General features: G+C 55.1%; 1 protein-coding gene across 12 annotated transcripts in view; it reads right to left on the bottom strand.

Moving 5' to 3' along the window:
• The window catches only part of KCNAB2 (potassium voltage-gated channel subfamily A regulatory beta subunit 2), a 105,740-nt gene that overhangs the window by 15,641 nt on the left and 70,941 nt on the right, over positions 1–19,158 (bottom strand). For all 12 annotated transcript variants that reach the window (XM_032301077.1, XM_032301083.1, XM_032301081.1 and 9 more), the window contains 4 exons: positions 13,394–13,437; positions 12,101–12,138; positions 3,275–3,354; positions 307–351 (listed from right to left, as the gene is read on the bottom strand). In XM_032301077.1, coding sequence (XP_032156968.1) covers positions 307–351; positions 3,275–3,354; positions 12,101–12,138; positions 13,394–13,437 — 207 coding nt within the window. The remainder of the gene's footprint in view (positions 1–306; positions 352–3,274; positions 3,355–12,100; positions 12,139–13,393; positions 13,438–19,158) is intronic.

Below are 19,158 nucleotides of genomic sequence, written 5' to 3'. Positions count from 1 at the left end.
GGTGGGGGTGGAGACTAAGGTGGGGTGGAGGCTAAGGTGGGGTGGAGGCTAAGGTGGGGGTGGAGGCTGAGGAGGGGGTGGAGGCTAAGGTGGGGGTGGAGAGGTTATCCCGCCTCCCCTCAGCTTCCTTCTCAAGCAGAGTCACCTTCTCCTCTTGGAAAACTTAATTTTCCTCTCCACTTCCCATCAAGAAAAACGTGGGGACCTGGAGGCCTTACGATGCCTGCACCACGGGCCGATGAGGCGGACCTGGGACAGTTTGCTACGCACCCAACCGGGACAGACCGCAGAGAGTGGAGTCATTACCTCCATCCTTTCTTCTTAATGATGTTTCCCAGCACCACTTCAGCCCTGCAAAAAACAAACAAAAACACTGAGATGGCATCACAGCCAAACAGAAAAATCAGTCAATCAAACCCAGGCCCACTGTGACCACCGGCCGCTTGGTCCCCTCTGTGGAAGTGTCACTGGGGCCACAGAGTCAGGCTGTTAACACCTGCCTTGGCTAAGTAGCTCATTCCAGAGAGAGGGCTGGCCCGAGGGGCGGGAGCGGCAGTGTTACTGCCCCGCTAAGAGGGCTGTGGGCATGCGCCCCGGCAGGCGCTCATCTAGGCAGGGGCAGCCCCAGCTCTCACAGAGAAGGAAGGTGCTGCTGTCATGCCTGGCAAGGCCAGCGTCCCATTTCCTAGTTGGCTGAAAATTCACCAGGGAAAATGCCTGGCAACATTAGGTGGGCAAAATTTCCAGACAAGCATTTTTTTTTTTTTTTGAGATGAAGTCTCGCTGTGTCACCCAGGCTGGAGTGCAGTGGCGCTATCTCGGCTCTCTGCAACCTCCACCTCCTGGGTTTAAGCAATTCGCCCGCCTCAGCCTTCTGAGTAGCTGGAACTACAGGCGCCCGCCATCACGCCCAGCTATTTTTTGTATTTTTAGTAGAGTTGGGGTTTTACCATGTTGGCCAGGCTGGTCTTGACCTCCTGACCTCGAGTGATCCGCCCACCTCTGCCTCCCAAAGTGCTGGGATTACAGGTGTGAGCCACGGTGTCTGGCCAAGTATCTGTTTTTAAAGGTAAATTATTCATCAAGTGCATCCTCTGTTTTGAGAGACAATCAACATGTACTCAGGGCCAAGGGCTAGATTTCCAGCAGATGTGCCTGCTTGCATATGTGTGTGTGTGTACATGTGTGCATACATGTGCACAGGTGTGTGCACGTGTGTGGGTGCACGTGTCCCTCTCATTTCCTGCATTTGAACAGCAGAGTCAGATGCTAGGCCGACTACTCTCTGTCTTGTTTGGCATCACTCTGGGTCCTGAACCAAACTCAGGTCAGCTGGGGGCATGGGCGGCCTTCCAGCCTCGCTTGGCACAGCAGCACTGGATTAACTTTGAAGAACTTTCTGCTTGTAGCAAAATGTTTCCGAGTAAAAACAACAGACGGAGAATGATCCATACCCTGTGCTACATTCCACTTATAAAAGCGCCTGAGTCATCCACTCCGAAAGAATGGGCTGTGATCTGCAAGCTGTTTAGCACGCGCTCTGAATGCTACTCATTTATGGTCAAGATGCACTGAAACTTCACTCAGTCCTTGGAAGAGAGAAAAGCTAGCAGTGGTCCCAGGGGCAGAGGAGCGGCAGACAGGGCGTTACCTAAGCCTGTGGCGTGTGGCTCTGGCTGTGAATCTGGTAGGACTCACATCTGTTTGGGGGACACAGAAATCCTGCAGCTCTCTGAGAAGCGTGCAAATGAGTGTCAGCAGGAGAGGCAGGGGGCCTCAGGAAGACACAGGCTTGGCCCCCTGCAAGCTGCCTCTCGCCCTCTCCCAAACCGCCCAGAGAAGTTTCTCCCTGGCTATGCCTGGCATGCAGTGCCCAGCTCCCCTGTAGGGCACTGATGGGCGTCCACTGGAGGCTCAGCTCTGAGCTGAACAGAGGGACCACAGTGGCCAGCCCAGGAGCAGGGGGCAGATCCCACAGTAATGGTGACCTGAGGGGAAGCTGCTCCCTGACTCCCAGGCTTTCTGGCAAGCTGCTTCTGAGGGGCCTGAGGCTGCTGGAGACCCAGTGAGCTTGCCCAGCTCACCAGCTCTGGGTGTCCGGTTAAACATCGGAACATGGAAACTGCGAGTGAAAGAAGACAGAGTGTGGCTGCTGTGACATGGGGTGTGCCTGGCCCCATCCACGGGGGCTGCATGGAGCTGCCTCCCACACGTTCTTCTGGGCAGCGAAACCCAAGCCAAAGCAGGCAGCAAAGAGGTGGGGATTGGGTCGGGCGGTGCCTCTCGGCTTGGCATCTGCACTGGGCTTTTTGACCCGACACCCCTCTGCTGGCTCATCTGTCTGGAAAGCGGTTCACTTTGATGGGAAGCTGCTGCCAGTGTGGAGGGGGTGGGGGGGGCTGTGCCATCAGGAGGGCCAAAAGGGCCGCTGATGGGGGCTGGAGACGGTTTGAGGGTCCCAGCGGCGGCTCCCAGGGCTGTGCATTTCCCAGGCTCTGGGTGGGTACTTGAGCAGGGCCCGGTTGGGTTCCCTCCTGCTGGGTGCTCTGGGCCCCGCCACAGTTGCCGGTAACCACCCAGGGCCCATGAAGCAGCTTCGCGCCCTGCAGCTACCGTGCCCAGCAGCCCAGTCCTGCCGCCCACCCGGCCGACAGCAACTTGGCTGGCCCCAGGCAGGAGGGGGCAGAAGGAGGATGAACAGAGGGCCAACAAATGATTTCACAAACAAAAGCTGACTTCTGGAAACCTGATGCAGGCGAGTGGATGATTTGATTACGGCCAGTCTTTAAAACTGAAGCCAACAGCCTGGCTGAAGAGGGCTGAGCTTTTACATAATTGAGCAGGAAAGTTCACTGCCAAGATGCGAAGTGCTCTTCACAGCACTCGGCTGCAGCCTGCCCTCCCCAGCTCCGAGAGGCCCTGCAGCCCTCATTGCATAAGTGAGACATGAAATGTCAAAATGTCAGGCATGTCAAGAGCGCCCAGGACAACAGCTTCATCGCGCCTCTCACCCAGCACAGCATCTTGGCACCAGAGGGACTGTGGTCCCCTTGGTGACTCCATGGGGAGTTTAGCAAGTGACCAGTGTCCAAGCATTCTGCAATTCCAGCCCCATGAAAATAATACCTCCTAAAGCCACTCAGAGTTTAAAAAAGAAGGCAGAGCGCAAGTGCGTTTGTGAGCACCCCTGGGAATGCGGGCGGCAGGGGTCCCTGCAGCCCCTGCTCTGCCTGGGCCGTCTGCGCCACTTTCTCCCATGTGAAAGGACACGTACTTGCCGGCTGCGTAGACTTCTGCCGTATCGAACAGGTTGATGCCATTATCGTAGGCCAAGGTCATGAGCTGCTCTGCCATCTGAAACGAGAGAACTGGCCCTGTCCTGCCAGCTGGGATGGGGCCCAGAGGCTCTGGAGCACCACCCCCTCGGCCTGGGAGGCCTCCCTGTGTCCAGCCCCTGCCCCCCCAAGTCTGACAGGTTCCCTGTGGGCCCTCTCCTTGCCCTCTCCTCCACAGGACAGGGATGGAGGCAGCTCTCAGTAACAAACCCATCGAGAATAAAGAGGGCAGAAGGAATAGACACTGCTGAGGACTGTGAATTTCTTGAGAGCAGGGATCCTATCAGTCGGGATCATCATAGGGCTTAGCATCTGCACTGGGTTGAACAGTATCCCTACAAAATTCATGTCCACCCAGAAGCTTAGAGGTGACCTCATTTGGGAATAGGGCCTTCGAGAATGTAATTAGTGAAGTCAGGTGGTACTGGGTTGGGGTGGGCCGAAACCCCATGTGACTGGTGATTTATGAGAGGAGAAGATGCAGACATGGAAGTCCATGAGGCTAGGAAGGCAGGGACCAGAGTGACTCGTCTACAAGCCAAGAACTGTCGGCAACCCCCAGGAGCTGGAAGAGGCATGGGCGGCCCCTTCCCCGGAGCCTTTGCAGGGAACGTGGCCCTGCCGACACCTCGGTATCAGACCTCCGGCCTCACGTGTGTTGTTTCAGGCCCCCAGGTCTGGCAGTCCTAGGAAACTAAGCGCTCCCCAGCAGGGGCTGTGTAGACATTGCTGGGGTGAGTCTGTGTCCTCAAAGCCAGTGCTGTGTATTCAGCTGTAGCTCATTGAGTCTTTCCCAGCACCTGCTCATGAGGACTGAATTGTTATTTTTGTGGATGGAGAAACTGATGCCCCACAGCTGGTGCATGGCGGGTTGACATCCATGCTGGCCTCTTGGCCTATGTTTCTCCAATGCCATGTGCTCCTGACCCCAAGCGACATGGCTGTGATGGCGGCCACCTTGAAGGCAAGATCGATGATGACTGCCAAGCTGAACACACCGTTCCTCAGACTCTGCTCCGTGGGTTTCTGTCAGGACACGATTGTGCTCCGTGAGCAAAGAACTGGTCGTGGGGTGGGACTCACGGAGCCAGGGGAGCCCCTCTGCAAGTGACAGCTCCCTCTGAGAGGCCGGAGAGAAAGGCGTCCCTGGACTGCTGACCCTCAGACAGGGCCGCCTCCCTCTGAGTGTCACACTTACCCGAGCACAGCTCAGAGCACTGGGCCTCTCTGGCAGCAAGCCCAGGGTGGGCTAAGTAATTCTTAATAACCCTCGAAAGCTGCAGGACAGAAATCCAGCCGGGGTGGCTTCACCGGCCTGCGTCTCTCCTTTCTGAGATCCGAAGCCCCCGTGGGCAGGAGGCGTGGAGAGTGAGGACAATGTCCTGGGGGGATCACGGGGCACCCACCATTGGGGGGCACCCACCATTGGGGGGCACCCACGGGAGAAGGCCCATGCCAACTGCTGCCCATGGGCAGGCGGGCCTGCTGCTACAGATCTGCCGACTTTCCAAGAGAAGCCAGAAGGGCAGCATATTTGTGGATGGGGGGGGCATGGAAAATCTGGCCGACAGCCTGGCAACGTTGGCACTCAGCCCCAAACGTTTCAGACACTGAAATGCAGTGCAGCTGAAGCTGAGCCCTGGTTAGTTAGTGCTGTGATTTCAGCAGGAACTTGGTTTTCAGGATCCACTCGCTTGGCTCTGTGCTTTCTTCCCACTGCAGCTCCACTGCCCTGAGGTACCAAGTGCACCCATGCTGCGGCTGCCAAGGATCGGAGGGACCCACTGCTGCCCCCCGGCCTCCTCCTCCCCAATGCGCCCACTGAGGGAGCGCCCAGGAAACTTCTCCTCCTCTAGCACTTTCCTTCCCAGTACAAGGCTCCAGACGGGCAGCTGGTTCACCTGCTCACCTCTTCCTCACCTTCCTCCTGACTCTTCCCAGATGCCTCCCATGACCAGGCCCTAGAGGGCCCAGGAGGGCAGGGTGCGCCAGGCTGGGCTGACGGGGCTACGTCCATGGTTAGGGCACTCACACTCCTGGCAGGGCTTCTCAGAGGAGGGGACTCAGGGTTCCATTTTTTGTTTTTGTATTTCAGACGTGGGTTTTCTTATCCCCCCATCTTTCTTCCATGAGGGTGGCATGCTACCCATATGCTTCTGCACTTTGATTTTTTTCACTCAGAATACATCCTAGAAACCAATCCACACCTGCTCGTGAAGACCCCTTTCTTTTTGTTGAGTTAAAACATTACTGCATTTATCAAAGAGATTTTTTTTTAAGTTGTAAAATATACATAATGAAAAAATTTACTATTTTAGCCTTTTTCAAGTGTAGCTCAGTGGCCTGAAGTACATTCACATAGTTGTGTAACCATCGCCACCGCCCAGCTCCCTGTCAGGCTCCTAACTGGAAACTCCGTACCCCTTGAACAATCACTCCCCTTCCCCACCCCAGCCCCCCGCCCCAGCCCCCCGCCCCAGCCCCCGCCCCCAGCCCCCAGCCCCCAACCCCCAGCCTCAGCCCCCAGCCCCAGCCCCCAGCCCGCAGCCCCCAGCCCGCAGCATTCTCGGGAATTTGTGAATTGAACTACTCTAGGTACTTTACACAAATGCAATCACATGGTGTGTCCTTTTTGTGGCTTGTTTCAATGAGCCTAATGTCCTCAAGGCTCAACTTTCATCTGGGGGGTAGCACGTGTCAAGAACTGTCCAAGACTGGTTTTTTTTGGAGACGGAGTCTCACACTGTCTCCAGGCTGGAGTGCAGTGGCATGATCTTGGCTTACTGCAACTTTTGCCTCCTGGGTTCAAATGATTCTCCTGCCTCAGCCTCCGGAGTAGCTGGGACTATAGGCGTGTGCCACCTAGCCCGGCTAATTTTTGCATTTTTAGTAGAGGCTAAAATGGAGTTTCACCATGTTGGGTAGGCTGGTCTTGAACTCCTGACCACAAGTGATCAGCAGTGCCGCAGCCTCTCAAAATGCTGGGATTACAGACATGAGCCACCGCACCCAACAATGACTGGGTTTTGAAGGCTATTTAGGAGTGTGTCAGATAGGCAAGGGGAGAGTGGGTGGGGGAGCAGTGCTGCAGGCCCTGGGGCTGTTGTGGGCCAGGGAGGGCAGCCTGTGGCAGCATCAGCTTCCCCGAGGTATCGCTCACCCGTGCTCAGGTCAAACCCCGGGAGCCCTCCTTGACTCATCCTCCCATCACTGGAGCGTGACATTCAGCCAATGCTGTGGCTTCCCTTGCAAATTAGTCCAGAATCTGACCCCTCTCTGCCTCTGCTGTGCCCACCCTGCCCTGAGCCTCCAGCGGGTCTTGGGTGGTTTCTCACAATAGCCTCCTGGCTCTCTGCTTCCATCCTCTCTCCCTGTACCTTCCCCAGGCAAAGCACGGTCTGCGGACCAGCATCAGCATCAGATCAGCAATGCAGCATCCAGGCTCCACGACAGCCCTGCCATATCAGGATGTGCCTTCTAAGTACATCAGGTCGTGCACACACTGAACTTTGAGACACCCCCATGACTGGCTATTCCCAGGGCAGCAGCCAGGGCAGGCCTTGGGAGACCTTTTAATCAGGTCAGATTTCCTCCTTGCAAAAGCCCTCCAGTGGCTTCCATCTCACAGAGGGCCAAAGCCAAAGTCCCCCCCAGATCTGCACCCTGACCCTGGCCCTGTCCCCACGCCCTGACCCCGGCCCTGTCCCCGCGCCCTGATCCCAGCTCTATCCCCGCGCCCTGACCCCGGCTCTATCCCTGCACCCCCTTTGCCTCAACACTTGACCTTAGGGCTTTGCCCTTCTTGTCCTCTTGGCTCCCGGAAGCCTCTTTCTCTGGACCACCACGTGGCTTCCTTACTCGCTTCTGCTTCCTGACTGCCCTGTCATCAGGACCCCACCCCCCGCCCTTCTTTTTCTACTTTCTTCTCTGCAGGCAATGAAATAATGGTTCTCCAGGCTGGGCGTGGTGGTTCACGCCTGTAATCCCAGCACTTTGGGAGGCCCGAGGTGGGTGGATCACGAGGTCAGGAGTTTGAGTCCAGCCTGACCAGCATGGTAAAACCCTACCTCTACTAAAAATACAAAAGTTAGCTGGGCATGGTGGTGTGTGCCTGTAATCCCAGCTACTCAAGAGAGTCATTTGAGCTGAGGAGGCAGAGGTTGTGGTGAGCTGAGATTGGGCCACTGCTCTCCAGCCTGGGCGACAGAGCAAGACTCCATCTCAAAAAAAAAAAAAAAAAAAAAAAGGTTCCCCAAAGGTATCAGGTCCCTTGAGCCTGTGAATGTGACCTTAGGTAGAAAAAGGGAGTTTGCAGATGGGATTAACGTGAGGACCCAGGGATGGGGAGAATGTCCTGGCTTAGCTAAGTGGGCCCTCAATGCCATCAAAGGTGACCTTATGAGGACAAGGGAGACGGAGACTTGACACAGACAGAAGAGGAGGAGGGAAAGCGCCCACAGGGGCAGAGCCTGGGGATGCGGCCACAAGCCACAGAAGGCCAGCAGCGCCGGATGCTGAAGACGCTGGGAAGGGTCCTGGCCTGGAGAAGGGAGCCCAGCCCGGCTGACTTCTGGACTTAGGCTCAGGGTTACCGAGTTTGGATCTCCAGCCCCCGGAGCCGTGAGCGAATACGTTGCTGCTGTTTTCAGCTGCACATTGGTGGCTATTTGTTATAGCAGCCACGGGCAGCTCATGCCCTCTCCACAGCACGCTCGACCACTGGAGACCGTGTCCTGCTTCTTTACCCTGTTGCCCTCTCTAGAAAGAGTGACGGGAAAGAGGCTGGAAGCGGACAGGGATATGGTGCTAGGCAGGGGCTCTGCAAGCCTGAGCTGAGTGCTTCGGGGGTCCTAGTTCCTGGGGCTGCTTGGGGGGGCGGGTGGCCCTGGCTTCTCCTGGCTCTGCTCTGCCCACCGGGAGGCTGCCCCTCCTGTTCACAGAGGAAGAACAAAGGGAGCACGGGGGACCTGAGCACACCTGGCTCCCTCCAGGGAAGAAAGCCTGGCCAAACACAGAAACCTGTGGTCACCACAGACCCCCAAGGGCGCGCAGGCAGCGGGATCAGCAGGGGCTGGCACAGCAGACGCCAACCCTCACCTCACCTGTCCCTCAGAAAAACAAAGCCACAGTACAATTCCAGCTGCATCCAGGTTGGCACCTGGGATTGGGAGGACCAGAGGCAAGAAAGACAGGGAAGGACCCGGTGGCACTGTGGGGGCTGTGCTTTCTTACTATTTTATTTATTTTTTTTTACGGCTCTGATTTTGCTGTAACTTCTCCTCCGGGTTTTTCCTCCCCCTCCCTAGAAAACTGTGGCTCTCCTCCATAGACTGCTGTCTACACCGCTTTTCCATTTGCTCTCATGGGCCTTTCCCATGATGTCCTTTAAAGACCTGCGCGCTGTGGCCGCATCCTGGTTCATTTTACGGAGCCTTTATTTTGTGACTTTTCGGTTCCTTCCAGTATCTGGGTCCCAGACACTGAAGTCAGAAGGAAGCTCGGAGACATACAGGCCACCTCCCTGTCCCCCCATCTGGGGGACAAGAAATCCACCCCTATCCCAGTACAGTTACCCCAGAGCTGAGCGCTGGCCACGAGCTTTGAGGCAAAGAGCACCAGGTGGGACCCTAGTGGCCAGTGGCCAGGTGAGACTGCTGCACCTGTTTATGGCCTGAGGCTCAGCTTCCTTGAACTGGGAATAGCACCTGCCCCCCTGGGCCAATGGAGGATTAGCTGAGATGGTAAGTGTACGGTTCTCAGCCACTCCTTCTGTTCCATTTTTATTGTCCGGCTTGTCTTGAACACTTGCTTCTAATGGGGAGTGTGAGGCCACAGAAAGGCCACCTATCAATGGGAGGTTTGGAGACCTGAAGCCACCGTGGAGGCTCCGACAGGCGCCTCGTCATCTTAGAATTCCTAGCGTGGTCTGGTCCCTTCATGGGCTCCTGTGAGCAGTGCCGGCTGAGAATGTGATGGTGTCCTACAAACTGTGGGCTCTGTCCTGTGCCACGTGAGGGTGGCTGTCATTCCTGCCCCATCAGGTGGTTTGTTCCACTCCTGGGCAAACTTTCATTTGTCCCTGGTGTGGTATAGAACTGGGCTGAGCTGCTGTTCGAACGACAGCCCTGCAGACACTGCAGGGCACAGCTGCTGCGGCCCATAGAACAGGGGACATCAAATGTTTTCTGTAAAGGGCCACACAGTAAATGCTTCAGGCATTGTGGGCCAGAGTTTCTGTTGCAATTACTTAGCTCTGCCCTTGTGTAGTGAAAGCAGCCACAATGTGTAAATGATGGGTGTGACTATGTCCCAATAAAACTTTACTTATACAAATTGGCTGCAGAATTCATTGAGACAGGAAGTAGATTAGAGGTGACCAGGGGATGGGGAGTTATTGTTTAAGGTACAGAGCTCCTGATTGGGCTGATGAAATATTTTGGAAATAGATATTGGTGAGGGTGGCACAGTAATGTGAATGTAGTTAATGCCACTGAACTGTATGCTTAAAAATGGTTAAAATGGTAAACTTAATGTTCACATAGGTAATAAAAAAACTGAAAAACAAAAAGAGTAGGCCAGCTTGGTGGCTCACGCCTGTAATCCCAGCACTTTGGGAGGCCAAGGCAGGCAGATCACCTGAGGTCAGGAGTTCGAGACCAGCCTGACCCACATGGAGAAACCCCGTATCTACTAAAAATACAAAAAAATTAGCTGGGCATGGTGGTGCATGCCTGTAATCCCAGCTACTCGGGAGGCTGAGGCAGGAGAATCCCTTGAACTCGGGAGGCTGAGATTGGGGTGAGCCAAGATGGTGCCACGGCACTCCAGCCTGGGCAACAAGAACGAAACTCCATCTCAAAAAGAGAAGCAGTCCAGGACAGTCCACCTGAAGTGCACAAATCCAGACCCTTTTCTTCTGAACTGCAGCCAGGTGGGCCCCCCGTTCTGGACATATTGATTTCTTTTTTGACACTAACTGTAGGATTAATACAAAAATGTGTCTTGCTCCTTTGCTTAGCCATTTTCACCTGCCACAACCATTCAGAATGCCGACTCCATCATCTATTTAATTCTCTGTCCTTCCAGCTTGGTGTCATCTAGAAACGATCTCCAATATCTTCACACATGTCCATTACTGTTCCTGGTGGGGACACCACAGAGGCCTGCACCAGTGGGGCTGTCCCTGGGCCATTCATCAGTGCTCCGAGGGTGTGGCCGGTTTGCTGGTGAACATGTCACCTCGCTGGGTGGGTCTAGTCTGCTTGTTTATATCTCTCCCACGAGGACATCACAGGCACCCGGCTAATACTATTTGGAAATGAAGTTACGCCCTTCTACAGAATTCTTCCATCTTGCCTTAGAAACCACACGGAAAGGGAAATGAGGCTGTCAGGTAAAGCCGATTCACAGAGAACCATAAGGCCCCCAGGCTCTGACTAGACCAATCTGATGGGTAAGGTAAGGTGATTCCTTTTGCCTTAATAACTCCAGACCTCACCCTGTGATGGAGCCTATCCAGCAACTTCAAAGCAAGGGGCAAATCATTCTATAATCAGATACTGTCTTTTTTTTTTTCTTTTTTTTGAGACAGAGTCTTAGTCGCCCAGGCTGGAATGCAGTGATGTGATCTTGGCTCACTGCACCCTCTGCCTCCTGGATTCAAGCAATTCTCCTGCCTCAGTCTCCTGAGGAGCTGAGATTACAGGTGCCTGCCACCATGCCTGACTAATTTTTGTATTTTTAGTAGAGATGGGGTTTCACCATGTTGGCCAGGCTGGTCTTGAACTGCTGACCTCAGGTGATCCACCTGCCTCGGCCTCCCAAAGTGCTGGGATTACAGGCGTGAGCAACCACACCTGGTCAGCTACTATCTTAAAAATAAAAATGACCCAAACACAAACTATATGCATTGAAATTTTGCTGGAAGCAAAGCTTTCCCTTGGAAAACTGAGCAATCACAGCTAACAATGTCTCACATCCACTCGCTGATCAATTTTTAAACGCAACCTTTCCAATAGTAAGTAGGGCAAACGCGAAAACTGCTTCTCGTGCAGAAGCCCAGAGCTCTCTCAGCAAATGCCACTGCTCTCATTTCTGAGACACTGCCTTGCTGTCTGGAAGCACGCACGTCTGGACGTGTGCCATCCCCGTCATTCCGAGAGACCCAGAGGGGCTGGTGGCGTGCAAGCTGGCTTTTCCTTAGTGTTCACTTTCCTGTTCTAATGGTGGGGACATGAGCCCCAGCAAACACATTTGACTGCGACCCACGCGGTTCATGGCGGCTGTGGGAAACGGACGGGGGATGCTTTGTGAAATGCAGATCTCAGATTCTTTAGCTTGCAGCAAGCTCTGCAGGGGCTGCATTCCAAATGACCTCGACAGATAGTTACTGGAGTCTCCACCAAGTGTGGGCAGCTACGATCTGCATTCAGCTTCAGAATTTGGGAAGCATGTGCACCCTGAATTCTCCTGGTTAACTGTGGAATGGGGGTCACGCGTGTGTGGGAAATCTGAGTCCTAGGGAGCTTGACGGACATGCTGAGGCCCAAGGCATCCACTGCTGGGTGGTGGCACCATACATGGCAGCACCTGGCTCATCTTTCTATCTCCCCTGGGGCGGGGCACCCTTGCAAAACAGAAAGAGGGCGGGAGGCTGCCTCGAGGGCTCCAAGGAGCATGTGCGCACTGGTCCATGCAGCAGACTTAACCGTGTGCTCTGGCGAGCCCGTGCTGGGCTCTGGGGTGCTGGGAGAGTCCCATCTTACCTCATCAGTGATCTGGCCTCCAAAGGTCACCCATGTTCCTGGAAGGAGACACAGGGGCTCAAGTTAGGGACCCAGAAGGAAGTTAGATTCTCCTGTTGGTGCTCAGACCTCAGGCTGCAGCGCCAGCCCGCAGCCACAGGTGTCCGTCTGTGCTGCTCTGCGGCCAGGGTGTCCTTGGTGTGTGTGGACACCTGGCCTTCAGAGAAAGTCCTGCTGTCCCTCTCTTTTTTTTTGAGACAGAGTTTCACTCCTTGTTTCCCAGGCTGGAGTGCAGTGGCACGATCTTGGCTCACTGCAACCTCCACCTCCCGGGTTCAAGTGATTCTCCTGTCTCAGCCTCCTGAGTAGCTGGGATTACAGACATGAGCCACAATGCCTGGCTAATTTTGTATTTTTAATAGCTGGGATTACAGGCGCCTGCCACCATACCCGGCTAATTTTTGTATTTTTAGTAGTGACGAGGTTTCACCATGTTGGCCAGGCTGATCTTGAACTCCTGACCTCAGATGATCTGCCAGCCTCAGCCTCCCAAAGTGCTGGGATTAAAGGTGTGTGCCACCGCTCCCGGCAGAGAAAGTTCCGCTCTCTTGGGGTCACCAAACTGAGGGGACAAAAGTCTCTAGAGCAGGCTGCTGGCTGTGGGCCCAGGAGGCCTGGGGCCTTTGAAATGCTTGTCAGAGCTGTGCTGAGGCAGCTCTCACTCCCAGGACATGCTGCAAGGAATGACACAAGGGACGCCTCCCTGAAAACAGCCGGTCTGACAGCCGCATCTGCGTGCTTGTGCTGGGACGGATCGGGGAGGGCGGTGTCAGGGCAGTGGGGGGTGTGTACTGCGTGCACATGGGAGGTGGGGACTGCACGTTCTGGGAACGGGGCAGGGGAGAAAAGGCCAAATCCAGTGGCGCTCCAGGAGGGACTCATGAGCTGAGCCTGCTACCGAAGGAAAGGTGTCTTCCCTGCACTCCCGACGCCAGGAAGGCCTCTGATTTTGTGGTGTGGTGTGGGGGCTGTGGGTGTGGGGTGGGGGCTGTGTGTGCAGGGGCCCCTGGTGTCCACCTCACCTCCTCTGCTGAGGCTGTGTCTCTCTCTCCCTCTATCCTGGGCCCCCTCCCGTCTTCCTCTTTGTTGCCATGGCAGCTGAGGCCCCCTGCATCCTGGGCTCTGGGAGCAGCTACTCCCTGGGGAGTGCTGAGGGCTGGGCCACACTGCCTCCCAAGGGGTGTCCAATTCAGCTCATGCCTGGCCCTCCCACAGCCTGTTTCCCTGGTGAGACCGAGGGGACCCCACACTCACCAAGTCCCAGGCAGGAGACCCGCAGGCCAGACTTGCCCAGATTCCTGAAAAACAAATGTCACATGAGTTCTCAGCACCCGGGCAGGACCCTGCCAGCCAGGCTCAGGTCCCGCCACTGCCAGCCCCCACCCCACTCCTACACCAGTCAGTGTGTGTTTGGAGGCTCCGAAAGGCACCGGGGACCTGCAGAGAGATGCCTCTGCTTGCCAACCCTAGGGGTACAGTGCCAACTGCCCCCAGCCCACACCTTCTGCTGGCATGGACCCTGCTGGTGCCCAGTGTGGGTCTGCAGAGTGGTCTCTAGGACAGATGGAAGTGCAGAGGGGCGCTGTCTGTTTTATGGTGAAAGCGGGCTGGTCTCAGCCCTGTGGCACAACCCATGCAGCGCCTCTTGCCAAGAAGCCCCTCTTCTCTCCTCTCTGAGGCTGCATTTGTGATTCTGTGTCTCTTCTTCCTGTCTCCAGAGACTGGTGTAGGAGATCGTCCCACTTCACCAGGACCACATAGACTGCGTGTCTATCCTTCGGGGTGCGGGGAGCTCCTTGGGGGGGTACCGCCAGTTCTCAAGCAAGGCCAGCCCTTCCTTCATTACAGATACAAGCAGGCCTGACAGCAGTGGCAGAGCCTGGCAGTGCAGGCCCCCTAACCAGGCACAGCCGCCTGGGCTCCTTCCTGCGGCCACTGAGGTGCCCACCCACGGCATCCCCGGGTCCACAGGAACAGGCCTTGGGTCATCATGACTGTCCATAGGAGGTGAAGGAGGGTGGCAGGTCTCTGCTGAGGACTGGCATGCCCCCTGTCCTGACGCAGGTCACCTGGGAGCCCACGGGGTCTCAGCAGGCCAGGCTGTCCCCAGGCACCCTTACCACTGCGCCTTACACAGCAGGCGCCTTGCTTGTTGTGGCACTGATTCCCACATTATGAGACCTGCCCAGCACGGGGAGGAGCTGGGGTTCCACCCAGGCAGTCGGCTCCCAGCTGACGTTCCCTACCATGGTGGCATGCATCCCACCCCCAACCTGTTTAGCAGGGCGTGATCTGCCCAGATGGTGAGGTTGACAAGTGGCCAGATGGGTCTCACAGCTGCAGCCAGGCCTTGACCCATCTGGGGCCGGATTCCACTTCCTTCATGGGATCCAGCTGCCAGCGTCTGGTCAAAGGGTGGATGCCTCTCGGGGGTGGGGAGTGAGGGCCACGAGGGTTGCCAGAGGATGTGGCCCAGCCTCCTGGCCCAAAGGCCCTGCACTTCCCTGGGGCCACAGCACTTCTAACTTCGGAGGATGCCACATCCTCAGTTTATTCTTTCCTGTCCCAAGCCTGGCCCCCGGGAAGGCGACGTGGGGCTTAAGCCTCATTCTGAGCCCCCCACTTCTGACATGAGCCCACTCTAACCCTCCCAGCCTTGGTTCCCTGCTTATAAGACCCCTGGACTCCTCCTATATCATGAGTGGATCTAATACTTGTAAGCAGCTTGAAAATAGTTGAACGTGTCACCAAATTGAAAGTACTTTAAAACTGCCCAGGTTTATTTTTAAATTTCCTATTAAAACCAGTCCAGCTGCCAGCCTATTGCCCCTGTAGGTAAAGCTGGGATTTTCCATAAAAAAGGACATAAGAACAGCTGGGTTTAGGAAAGAGGGTACTTGGTGGTGGCTATGGGCAGAGGCTCTGAAGCCAGAGCTCAAATATCCTCATTCAACTTTCTTGTCTGGAGGACTCCAGGCATTTAATGGAGTGGTCTGGTGCCTCAGTGTTCTCATCTGCAGAATGGGCTCAGGAGGCTGCCTTTCTCACAGGGGTTGCCACGAGGACAGAAGGTCACAGGACACTGACTCACATCTGTCTCAGTTCACAAAGAGAGCAGGAGGATGATCTTTTCTTTATTCAAAACCAACAGACAAATCAAATAAGCTTGAACTATTACCAGGTTAAAAAGGAACTGCGTTTCCTTTTCCCTCCTTATACACCAGTGAAATAATGTGACGGTACCCTCTGCATTGCTGGCATGTGCCAACCCAGAATAACTCGTGTCTGTGGCTGCTGGCGAGAACAGCCCGACTGCACCACTAATGCATTCTGCAGGAGCCTGGTCACTTTAGAAGTTTAGGCAATTTCCCCCATGCTGGCTAGAAAGTAACTGTCATAAGAAGTTACAAAGTTGTTTAGTAAGAGTCCAATAAGAAGCCAAGGGCGGGAGGTTCTGATCAGTGCCTCTCAGCTGCTTTGGGGTCACAGCCCCTTTGCAAAAACGGATAAAGCCTGGCAATATGCCCAGATACGAATGCCCTCAGAACCTTGCTTGCAATGCCTGGCTGTTCTCAGAGCCCTGGACGTTACTGGTCTATATACATCTGGGCATCGAGAAAGGAGGCCTGGCCCCTGCCTCTGCAAAGCCACCTCCATGAGTGACTGTGGGGAACAGTTGCTTGGAAAGGCTCTGCTCCAGGCAAGGTTGGGGCTGAAGAGAAGACACACCCCTTGGTTGCCAGTTTGGGGAGGGCTGGCAAAAGCTGCCCCTGTCCCTGATTCTGTGTCTGTCCCTGGTCTGACTGGTGGGAAATGGACTCGCTTCCCTGAGTGGGCTCTGGGTTCAGCCGCTTTTCCACCCATCACCCCCAGGAAAAATTTAACAAAGCTAGGACACGATGTGATGCTGAAATTACCCTGCTCAACTTGTTTCCCTGTGAAAATGATGGTATTGGTTCTGCCATCCTCTGCCAGGCCTTGGGAGAAGGGATGCGAAGGGACAGCACACCTCCAGGCTGAATGCTTTATACTCGAGGCTACTGTGTGGGGGTGGGGAGCACACATTTCAGCCGGGTCTGGATGGGGCCGCTGCCTGCTGCCCTGGAAACTTCCCAGACACAGAAGCCACTTCCCACAGATTTCCTCCCCATCATTAAAACTTGACATCCTAATGCAGCAGCTGGTCAGCATCTCAAAACCCAAACACTGTTGGTCTTCATGAATTTCCCTCGTCTCTCCTGGTCTGGAAAATGTCCAGTGAGGACTCACAGGCAGAACCTCTGCCGAGGGGGAGTGCCGATGCCCATTGTGGAGACCTTGGATGCTGTGCACCCCCAAAAACTGCATTTCAGATGTGGGAAGGGCCAGAGCCGGAAGGCTCCAGAAAATGACAGGTCTTTTTAAAAAGAGGAGTTTGGGGCCTTTCAGTGGAGCCACCCGGGCAGAGGACAAAACTGTGGTGAGCTGGTCTGGGAGAAGGGTAGACGGGAGGGCTCCTGTTAGTGCCCGGCTGGCCTATCGGCTCCGTGCAGTGACGGTCTGTTTGCACGCCTATGCTGCTCCCAGATTCCAGGCCCCCTAAGAACAGGCTGGGCTTCCAGTCCTTGTCTTCCAATTGGAGCTGGCAGTGGCAGGGTCCCAGGGAGTGCCTGTCTGAGTTGATCTTAGGGAGTAATTCAGGGGTGAGAAGCCCAGGCCCTGGAGTCAGACTCTCAGCACTAAGCACTGATCCCTCCCTTATTTACCTGCCCAAGGGCCCAAGGGGTGCTCAGTGTGGCTGGGCTCCCACCATCCCACACTGAGCACGGCTTGGGTCCTTGGGCAGGAATGTGTGCCTGGTACTGGCCATGCACCTAATACCTGTGGACTGTGCGTGTCACTGGACAGCTGTGCCTGGAGCACACCACTGGGAAGGGCCAGCTTCCCAGGGAGGTGGTCAGAGTCACAGGGAGGCTGGGATCAGGCCCCTGCTCAGTCCCTGCTGCTGGCTACCTACACCCTGGCTATGGCCCTGGGACAGTCCCTGTGCAGCAACTCACTAGGCACGTTCCGCATGAGCTGGATGGGAGAGGCGCGGGGCGGGGTGCCTGATGGGGCAGGCTTTGGATTCCAAGGCCCTTCTCAGCCCCTGTGAAACTGCACCTCATCCCACAAGGCTATGAACCCACCTCTTGCACGTGACCGCAGCAAGGAAAGCTCCCAGGTCTGGCCAGGTATAAGGATCTGTTTGCAACTCCATTGGAGAGATGGGGTCCCTCAGTCAGAGTGCTAGGGCTAGGATTTGAACTCAGGTCCTCAGACTGCAAACCCGCCAGCCCAACAAACACCCCCCTTCACTGCCCTGTCTGCCCTCCCTGCCTCCAGGGAGGGAGCCTCTGTGCACGTCTGTGCATGCACACGTAAGCACACACGGGGATCGTGAGCACTCACCCTCTGTGAGATCCACTCCTCAATGAGTTTTAGGAAGAAAACAGTGTTAACAGGCACACTTTCCAATTACATCGCCCCTTATGTTTAGAAACAGTCCCGCTTTTAACTCCTTTGAGATCCTAGGACTGACATAAAAGTAGCGGAAGGCAATAGGGTTTAAACCAAAAAAAATAACCAAACAAGATTCGGTTTATCCCACCCTTTTTTTTTTTTTTTTTTTTTTTTAAGACAGGCTCTCATTCTGTCACCCAGGCTGGAGTGCAGTGGCATAATCTTGGCTCACTGCAACCTCTGCCTCCTCAGCCTCCCGAGTAGTTGGGACTGCAGATGCATGCCACCATGCCCAGCTTATTTTTGTATTTTTTTTTGGTAGAGATTGCGTTTCACTATGTTGGCCAGGCTGGTCTTGAACTCCTGACCTAAAGTGATCTGCCCACTTCAGTCTCCCAAAGTGTTGGGATTACAGGAGTGAGCCACCTCACCTGGCCCTAATCCTAGCTTTTGATCCCTATTTAACAAAAGATGTAAACTCCAGAGCTTCTAGAATAGAGAAGTCCATTCTGGACTTCTTAAGCCTAGAGGATGGGACAAACACTTTTACCCTAGAAGTTCATTAAAGCACATCCAGCCCTCCTGGGATGCAGGGAAGGGAGAGACAGGACTGTGTATGCAAAACCCCAGAGTCATCCCAGAATTCACCTCCAGGAAGGGCTGGCTTAGATGACACGGTTTTCTCACGAGGCCCAACTCTCAGGCAACGGTTTTGGAGAGGTTTAAGACACACAGGTCAGGCATCAGGATAGACTCACAATGCCTTTCAGGTTGGCAACAATACCAGCTGTTACCCAGAAAAGTCCCAAATGCAAAAATGCACAATTCGTGGCTCTTTCTGAGGCTGGTGGCATGCACTCCTATTTCTGGTCGCTGAAAAGCAGAGTTGTCCCCAGCTCGGTTCCTGTTTTGGGAAAATCTTCCCAGGAAAGTGCGGAACCAGAGACCTAACAGCTTTGCTAGCTTATGCAGACCACATGTTGTGGAGACTTCCTTTATCCCTGGAGGATGGTTCTGGAAGCAATCAGGGCTCTGGACTCAGAGACTTACATGGGGAGTGAGGAAGGCCGGCCCCCAGAAGGGTGCCGCACAACCCTGCTCCCGGGACCCTTTGTACAAAGCCAGGACCCTCCCCTTTCTCTCCTGGGCACATTCACCCAGCCTGTGAGAAAGGTCCCAGCAGCGAAGGGGAGGGAGGCCCTGCTCCTGACCTGAGGGCTTAGCATCCTCCCCACATACAGCAGCTGCAGCCCGGTGGCGGTTGAGCCCAGGTGGAGGGAAGCAGGGCTCCTGGGCTGATCATCAGGAAATTCCAGATGCAGCCTGGCTGCCTGTGCCTGCTGGAGCAAGTCCTGCCCGCTAGAGGAATTGGGTCCTAGGCTTGGCTCAGATCGAGGAGGGAAGATTCATTCCATCTCAGGGTTCACCCCATAGCCCCTCACTATCTAACATCCATTTGTCACAGTGGCCTGCTGGTAAAGCTATCAGACCAACCCCAGGGCATCTTGTGGGGCCCATGCAGCCAGGGGAGGGCAGGA

This window comes from Sapajus apella, unplaced genomic scaffold (assembly GCF_009761245.1).
Source record: "Sapajus apella isolate SASKATOON/1434 unplaced genomic scaffold, GSC_monkey_1.0 scaffold43, whole genome shotgun sequence".
In the NCBI taxonomy this organism is placed as follows: Eukaryota; Metazoa; Chordata; class Mammalia; order Primates; family Cebidae; genus Sapajus; species Sapajus apella.
The sequence above is the reverse complement of the archived record's forward strand: the minus strand, read 5'-3'. Positions and strand labels throughout refer to the sequence as shown.